The sequence below is a fragment of the Xenopus tropicalis genome, chromosome 6 (genome assembly GCF_000004195.4).
Source record: "Xenopus tropicalis strain Nigerian chromosome 6, UCB_Xtro_10.0, whole genome shotgun sequence".
NCBI lineage: Eukaryota > Metazoa > Chordata > Amphibia > Anura > Pipidae > Xenopus > Xenopus tropicalis.
The window spans coordinates 2,851,709-2,860,744 of NC_030682.2; the positions used below are offsets into that span (position 1 = coordinate 2,851,709).

The 9,036-nt window shown below is 43.3% G+C and overlaps 1 protein-coding gene across 3 annotated transcripts; it reads right to left on the bottom strand.

Moving 5' to 3' along the window:
- Positions 1–5,810: 5,810 nt before the first annotated feature.
- Positions 5,811–8,536, bottom strand: znf3 (zinc finger protein 3). Of its 3 annotated transcripts, none has more exons than XM_031903222.1 (2): positions 8,136–8,536; positions 5,811–7,054 (listed from the first exon to the last, which is right to left on the bottom strand). In XM_031903222.1, exon 2 carries the CDS (start codon positions 6,918–6,920, stop codon positions 5,886–5,888), a length of 1,035 nt encoding a protein of 344 aa, XP_031759082.1. In that variant the 5' UTR covers positions 6,921–7,054; positions 8,136–8,536; the 3' UTR covers positions 5,811–5,885.
- Positions 8,537–9,036: the final 500 nt, after the last annotated feature.

Below are 9,036 nucleotides of genomic sequence, written 5' to 3' on the forward strand. Positions count from 1 at the left end.
CAAAGACAAAATGGAACCCGTTGGTTGTTGCTAACAGGCTTTGGGCAGCTGACCACATTGGTAAAGGCAGAACTGGAAACAGAGACGACTCTCAATACAATAAGTTTCTAATTTTTGGATGAGCTTTGCTTATTTAGGCAAAATGTGGGTGTTTATTGGCCCCCCAAACACAAGCTTATGGGGAGATTATTGTAATAATGCAACTGTAATTATTCATTGTGTTTGTTTTGATTTCTTGTTGGATTTTCTTTATTCCGTCTTCTCTAGCCCCTACTCATTACTGGGCAGCAGCGGCCCCCACACCAACATGCCCGGTGATAAGGGGCCCAACAGGACCAGGGCCCAGCGGGTTTTTATCCAATGCCCTGTTGGGCCAGTCCAACCCTGTACCCCAATATCCCAGTTTGGGTGCCAGTGTGTAGGTGCTGTTTGCTGATCCCCAAGATGGCTGCTGGGAACAGGTGGGGCCAATGCTGTCGGGCAGCTCTGTAGTTCTGCCCCTGCTATGGGGGCGCAGATAAGTTGGGGCAAATGTCAGTGAAGTGGTTAAAGAGGGGGCACTGCTGCTAAAACTAATAATTTGCCTGGGAGGCTTTACTTTTCCTTTTAATAAAAATGTTTCCAACATATTCACTCAAAATGTTATTATTGCCTCACTAAAACTCCCATAACCGTGCAAATGTGAGGGAAAAAGGTTTTATATATAAGATATAAATTCAATTTTGTTTTAATCACTGTTTTACTTGTTTATAAAATGTTAATGAGGCTTTTTGCCCCTATTGTTCCAGGGTGAGACAGAGACTTGCCCCCATAACAATAGGCTGCTAATCCCCATTAATATGTTACTGACCCCCCAATGGGGCCCCCACCTTAGGTGTGAAATGGAGACGGGGTGAAACCAAACAAAACAGCAGAGCTTAGAATTGGTCTGACAGTTACACTGAGCTTCACTCCATTTTGAAAATGTCGGGAAAAAAAGTCGTATAAATGTCGTTTAAACGACAAATTCACAAAAGTGTCTGTAAACTGTCTTTCTTTCACCAAAAACGGAAAAGTGGCGGATGAGTCGGAATTTAGGCGGATTTCTGTTTGTGAATCTGGAGGAAGTGTTTTCCACCACTTTTTCCACCAGTTTTACTCCAAAAAAGGGCTCCCTCCACTTTTGTGAATTCCCCCCAAGCAGTCTATAAAGTGTGTGGACAATCGCACAAGTTCTCATGGCCACAAGGGGGGGCTGTTACCCCAGGGAGACTTGCTTGCATCATATCTCTGTTAAATAGAATATGTGTGTATTTTATATATACATTGTAACTTGTGTATATAAGAATGTTCAGCCATTTACAGATACAATCAGGTTACAACAGATACAAGCTTCAAACCCACCCTATCTAGCGCCCAGTTGCTAAGTCTCCTCCCCTTTGACCAAGGGAGGTTGGAAATTCAATCCCTTTTGTCTCCAACTGCATTTTCCCAACTTCCATTGACCAACCTGCCTCAGGAATCTATGGCCTACTCCCTAAAGTTCACTTAATAGTCATTAGCCAATCAGAACTTGCCACATCAACTATGACCAATTGGTTCAGTTTTAGTAGTGAGTTCCTGGAGTGGGGACACAGATGCCTGACTCAATGGAAGGATGAGTATAAGGGGGGCAGTTGGGTTCTATGTAACATATCCACCTTTATAATTATCTCTCTTAATATCAGTTATAAACATAAAACGAGGCCTAACGGTCCCTGCCAGAAGCACAGTAGAAGGGGGAGAGCCAATCACAGCCCTGCACTCACACAAGCACAGACATGCTTCAGTTCCCTATCAGGTCAGCCTAGCTGCTGATTGGTTCTTATCCTACAGTGCCGCTGCCCCCCTGCACAGCCTGGGAAAGGAGGCAGCAGGAAGTGGAACAGATGGGCGGGGCTAGTGAGGTTTGGGGGAATTTCTCAATAAATCAGTCTGAAACACAACATTTTTTAAGCACAATCCTTCTCTAGTTAGATGAGTACAATTCATTGGCACAATATTGTTTTCCACATAATATTTCCCCTGTAAGTTGGCACTCAGCCCTAGATATTCCCACGGCATCAAATCCATTTTTCATTTAGGAAATTTCCCATGGAAAAGGTGTAATTGCCCTTAAGCACATAGAGAATGCACCGAACTCTAAGAAGCACTAAAATAAACATAAAACGAGGGATAAACAACTGAAATATTGCATTACATTTATTGAGGAATATATTTTACATACAAATAACCCCATAGTGTGTGGGTTGGTACCTACAGATATGATTGGCAGCTCCAATGGCCAATAGGCAATGTTGGAATGGGAGAATATGGAGGAGAAATCAGTGACTGTATCTCTTCCCCTGTATGAATGTTCTGGGGGAGGAGATGAAACTTTCTATTGGGGGAACCCCATTCTATGCGAGTGAATGGTTTCTCCCCGGTGGGGATGACGGTGTTGATGGTTGGACTTTGCAGTATAAGGTTTCCCAAATTCCCTACACATGAGTTTCTCGCACATGAGTTCCCTGGTGTCTGGTAAGGTTTCCCTTTAAAGCAAAACTTCTTCCACAATCTGCACAAGCAAAGGGTTTCTCCCCTGTGTGAACCGTGTAATGGCCGCTAAGCTTGGTCTTTGTGGTGAAACGTTTCCCACATTCTGTACAAGAAAATGGTTTCTCCCCTGTGTGAATTCTCTGGTGGCCCTGAAAGGTGCTCTTGTTGGAGAAGCTTTTCCCACATTCCATGCACACATATGGTTTCACCCCTGTATGAATCCTCTGGTGCTTGATAAGGTTACTCCTTTTATTGAATGGTTTATCCTATTCTGTACATGCATAGGGTTTCTCTCCTGTATGAAGTCTCTGGTGATCTGTTAGGATTTGCTTTCTCCTAAAATTTTCCCCACATTCTGTGCATATGAATGGTTTCTCCTCTGTGTGAGATAATTGGTGTTCTGTAAATTGTTGCTTTTTCCTGAAACTTTTCCCACATTCCGTGCACATGAATGGTTTCTCCCCAGTGTGGATTCTGTAATGAATAATAAGTGGGTTTTTTTTCGAGAATCTTTTCCCACATTCTGGGCATTCATGTTGTGCCACTGAGGGAAGTTCCATCTGGGAGTTGGGAATGCTCATTGCACTAAAGCTTTTTCCGGAGCCCGATACAGATTTTTCTCTCCAATGTGTGGATTTCCTGGTGTTGGAGAAGTTGCACGGTCTAATGGCCTCTTGTCTTTATCCAAAGAATCAGAGAATTGTCAGCTTCTGGGGCTTCTGTGCCTCTTCTGTTTTTAAATAAGTAAAAGGGTAAGAAAAAAATAGAATTTTAGGCAATAATTAGGTTTTTTATTTTGCATTGAACAGGGCTGTGGAGTCGGAGGCAATCTAGGATACCTGGAGTCGGAGTCTGCAAAAAATGAACCGACTCCGACTCCTACTAAATTTAAATGGGAATAAATAAAAAAAATAAAGCAAGTTTAAATGTCCCAATTCACAAACAGTGATAATTAATTACTTCTCTGCTATAAGAATAAAGTTCAATGCACGCAGTGCATAAACGAACAAACAGAATGCTTGTTAAAATTTACAGAATGGAGTTTGTAATATAATAATATTCTTTTGTGCTTAAAATAGATTTTGTTCTCATTCTTCACTAGAAATATATATTTTGTATATTTTTTGCCAGTGTTTATATCCACACTTGAATTCTGTCTACTGGGGATTGCTTTTTGTATATAAAATGTATTTATATAGAGAAAATGTACTTTGGACAAATGGCCCCCCATAGGGGACAAGCCCTGTTTTCAAGACCAATTGTAGAAAATTGCCCTGTGAACCATCCCCGTAATTTGTCATTAACAAAAAAAATCCCTGTGTAACGCTAGCACCACCCCCCTGTAAAAATAAATCCAATTGGGCTCATAAAATGCCATTCAACATTGTTCCTGCCTTCCCATTGGCTTCATTTTGTTGCCAAGGAGAATGGGGCCGAGTAGAGATTATTTATATATAGTTGTCCTGTCCCCTGTAAGTGTGCAGTTGATGGAGAGGAGGCCATTGTTGTGCAGCCGGGTGAGCGTGAGCGTCAGGGCAAGAATCAAGCGCAACTTACTTTACACTCGGCAGACTCGGAATGAAAGTTAAGAGCAACACCACAACTTTATTGAGCTCCGTACTCTGTCAGTAATACTTTGTAGTACTTTGTAGCTCCGTACTCTGTCAGTAATACTTTGTAGTACTTTGTAGCTCCGTACTCTGTCAGTAATACTTTGTAGTACTTTGTAGCTCCGTACTCTGTCAGTAATACTTTGTAGTACTTTGTAGCTCCGTACTCTGTCAGTAATACTTTGTAGTACTTTGTAGCTCCGTACTCTGTCAGTAATACTTTGTAGTACTTTGTAGCTCCGTACTTTGTCAGTTATACTTTGTAGTACTTTGTAGCTCCGTACTTTGTCAGTAATACTTTGTAGTACTTTGTAGCTCCGTACTCTGTCAGTAATACTTTGTAGTACTTTGTAGCTCCGTACTCTGTCAGTAATACTTTGTAGTACTTTGTAGCTCCGTACTCTGTCAGTAATACTTTGTAGTACTTTGTAGCTCCGTACTCTGTCAGTAATACTTTGTAGTACTTTGTAGCTCCGTACTCTGTCAGTAATACTTTGTAGTAATTTGTAGCTCCGTACTCAGTAATACTTTGTAGTACTTTGTAGCTCCGTACTCTGTCAGTAATACTTTGTAGTACTTTGTAGCTCCGTACTCTGTCAGTAATACTTTGTAGTAATTTGTAGCTCCGTACTCTGTCAGTAATACTTTGTAGTACTTTGTAGCCAAACTCCCGGGTACAAACTCATATTGTATCCCCTCCCCCACTTTATATATGGGAGGGGCTTCTCTTGCATGTATGGGTTCGTCCCTGTATTTATGGGATGTACAACTGGATTCAGGATCACATGGGGAAAGGGAGGAGCAAAATATGACCCCCCCAACCCAGAGACAGTGCTTGATAGGAACCCAAACTCCTGGGTACAAACACATATTGTATCCCCTCCCCAAATTTATATATGGGAGGGGCTTCTCTTGCATGGGTTCATCCCTGTATTTATGGGATATAAAACTGGATTCAGGATCACATGGGGAGAGGGAAGAGCAAAATATGACCCCCCCAACCCAGAGACAGTGCTTGATAGGAACCTAAACTCCTGGGTACAAACACATATTGTAGGTTGTTCTTTTGAGAAAAGCTTTTGTCACATTCTGTGCAAGTGAAGGGTTTCTCCCCCGTGTGGATCTTCTGGTGCCTGAGCAGATGGATTTTTAAAGAGAATTTTTTGCCACATTCGGTACAAGTGAAAGATTTCTCCCCTGTGTAGATTTGGTCCCTGCCAGAAGCACAGTAGGAGGGGGAGAGCCAATCACAGCCCTGCACTCACACAAGCACAGACAGGCTTCAGTTTCCTATCAGGCCAGCCTAGCTGCTGATTGGTTCCTATCCTACAGTGCCGCCACCCCCCTTCCTTCACAGCCTGGGAAAGGAGGCAGCAGAAAGTGGAACAGATGGGCGGGGCTAGTGGGGTTTTGGTGGATGCACAATCCTTCTCTATTTAGATGAGTACAACTCATTGGCACAATATTGTTTTCCACATAATATTTCCCCTTTAAGTTGGCACTCAGCCCTAGATATTCCCACGGCATCAAAACCATTTTTCATTTAGGAAATTTCCCATGGAAAAGGTGTAATTGCCCTTAAGCACATAGAGAATGCACCGAACTCTAAGAAGCACTAAAATAAACATAAAACGAGGAATAAACAACTGAAATATTGCATTACATTTATTGAGGAATATATTTTACATACAAATAACCCCATAGTGTGTGGGTTGGTACCTACAGATATGATTGGCAGCTCCAATGGCCAATAGGCAATGTTGGAATGGGAGAATATGGAGGAGAAATCAGTGACTGTATCTCTTCCCCTGTATGAATATTCTGGGGGAGGTGATGAAACCTTCTATTGGGGAAACCCCATTCTGTGCAAGTGAATGGTTTCTCCCCTGTGGGGATGATGGTGTTGCTGGTTGGACTTTGTAGAATAAGGTTTCCAGAATTCCCTACACATAAAAGTTGATCTTGCAAATGAATTCTCTGGTGTTTGGTAAGGCTTCCCTGTAAAACGAAACATCTCCCACAATCTGCACAAGCAAAGGGTTTCTCCCCTGTGTGAACCTTGTAATGACCGCTAAGCTGTCTATTTGTGGTGAAACATTTCCCACATTCTGTGCAAGAAAATGGTTTCTCCCCTGTGTGAATCTTGTAATGGGCGTTAAGATTGGTCTTTTGGGTGAAACATTTCCCACATTCTGTGCAAGAAAATGGTTTCTCCCCCGTGTGAATTCTCTGGTGGCTCTGAAAGGTGCTCTTGTCGGAGAAGCTTTTCCCACATTCCATGCACACAAATGGTTTTACCCCTGTATGAACCCTCTGGTGGCTGAGAAGGTTACTCCTTGTATTGAATTGTTTATCACATTCTGTACATGCATACGGTTTCTCCCCTGTGTGAAGTCTCTGGTGTTCTATTAGTATTCTTTTTACTCTAAAACTTCTCCCACATTCCATGCACATGAATGGTTTCTCCCCTGTGTGAATTAATTGGTGTTCTGTAAGGACTTGCTTTTGCCTGAAACATTTCCCACATTCTGTGCATATGAATGGTTTCTCCCCCGTGTGAATAAATTGGTGTTCTGTAAGGTGTTGTTTTTTCCTGAAACTTTTCCCACATTCCGTGCACATGAATAGTTTCTCCCCGGTGTGACATCTGTAATGAATAGTAAGTTTGGTTTTTTCCAAGAATCTTTTCCCACATTCTGGGCATTCATGTTGTGCCACTGAGGGAAGTTCCATCTGGGAGTTGGGAATGCTCATTGCACTAAAGCTTTTTCTCAGTCGGATACAGATTTTTCTCTCCAATGTGTGGATTTCCTGGTGTTGGAGAAGTTGCACGGTCTAATGGCCTCTTGTCTTTATCCAAAGAATCCGAGAATTGTCAGCTTCTGGGGCTTCTGTGCCTCTTCTGTTTTTAAGTAAATAACTAAAAGAGAAAGAAAAAAGAGAATTTTAGTCAATAATTACGTTTTATCATTTTGCATTTTAGCCACTCACGTTTCTGTTACCCCAATGTTTCTATATATCTGTAACCTTGTTATGGGCTAAGGGGGCCCAGCCTGAAGGCCAGTTAGGGGGGGATTTGGGGTGAGTGCTTATTTGTGCCCTGGGTACCCCTGGAACTATAGCGGGGTGACTGTTACCCCAATGTTTCTATATATCTGTAACCTTGTTATGGGCTAAGGGGGCCCAGCCTGAAGGCCAGTTAGGGGGGGATTTGGGGTGAGTGCTTATTTGTGCCCTGGGTACCCCTGGAACTATAACGGGGTGACTGTTACCCCAATGTTTCTATATATCTGTAACCTTGTTATGGGCTAAGGGGGCCCAGCCTGAAGGCCAGTTAGGGGGGGATTTGGGGTGAGTGCTTATTTGTGCCCTGGGTACCCCTGGAACTATAGCGGGGTGACTGTTACCCCAATGTTTCTATATATCTGTAACCTTGTTATGGGCTAAGGGGGGCCAGCCTGAAGGCCAGTTAGGGGGGGATTTGGGGGCTTATTTGTGCCCTGGGTACCCCTGGAACTATAGCGGGGTGACTGTTACCCCAATGTTTCTATATATCTGTAACCTTGTTATGGGCTAAGGGGGCCCAGCCTGAAGGCCAGTTAGGGGGGGATTGGGGTGAATATTACAAATAATAATATACAATAAAATAATCATGGAAAATGGCAAAACACCAGTTACAGAAACCACATAAATATCACAAAGACAAACCCACAATGACAAACGGAGAGCAGATCCCAGGGGCCCCAAGCCCCCCAGTAAGTGCAATACAGCATTAAACAAAGGGAGCCCGCGCCCCAATAAATCCCCCCAACATGAATAAATGAGCCATAAGCACAGTATGACATAAGGGCACAAAAGCAATAAGTGAGCAGTATGAGAGGCAAACAAATAGGCAAATCAGTAGCCACAAGCTGAGCCCAGTGGCACAGAATTCAGGGATCAGTGCCAAGGAAACACTGATATAGTTACCTGTCCTTGGGCAGAGTCTCCTCATTAGCCTGCAGAGCCCCTGTACCCTGTACCCACACGTCTCTTCCCCAAACTAACTCAGCTCTCATTCCCGCAGCTTTTTAGCCCATTTTGGATCCCACCCCCTATGGGCGGGGCCTTTGTTTGGGGGAAAAGGTTCCTCCCACAATATGGAAAGGAAGGCTGATGGGTTCCTGTACTCTAACGCCCTTCATTAGCATAGTCACATGTTTATCAAAGGCAGGTAATTAGCATGGGATAACGAGAGGGTGGAGCCTTAATTTGCCCCCTGGGGGGAAACTATGTAACACAATAAAGGTGCAGCCTCACTCCCTCAGGCACCTGTTTAACATGAATGTCCCACTGTCTGTGTGTGAGTTGGGCCTTTTCTCATTATTATTATTATTATCAGGTGAGAGTGCAAATGCAGTCTAATAATATTCTGGTAACTGTCTCGCCAAACATACGGCTGCGTAAGGCTGGGGGCACGTGGGGGATATTCGCCACCAATATTGGAGCTTATAGTGAGGGAGGCTTTATGGCTGCAGACAAAACAAAGCAAAGACAAAATGGAACCCGTTGGTTGTTGCTAACAGGCTTTGGGCAGCTGACCACATTGGTAAAGGCAGAACTGGAAACAGAGACGACTCTCAATACAATAAGTTTCTAATTTTTGGATGAGCTTTGCTTATTTAGGCAAAATGTGGGTGTTTATTGGCCCCCCGAACACATGCTTATGGGGAGATTATTGTAATAATGCAACTGTAATTATTCATTGTGTTTGTTTTGATTTCTTGTTGGATTTTCTTTATTCCGTCTTCTCTAGCCCCTACTCATTACTGGGCAGCAGCGGCCCCCACACCAACATGCCCGGTGATAAGGGGCCCAACAGGACCAGGGC

Bases quoted from the DNA above. Each gene is read 5' to 3' on its own strand.
- znf3 (XM_031903222.1), bottom strand. From the start codon at position 6,920: ATGAGCATTCCCAACTCCCAGATGGAACTTCCCTCAGTGGCACAACAT.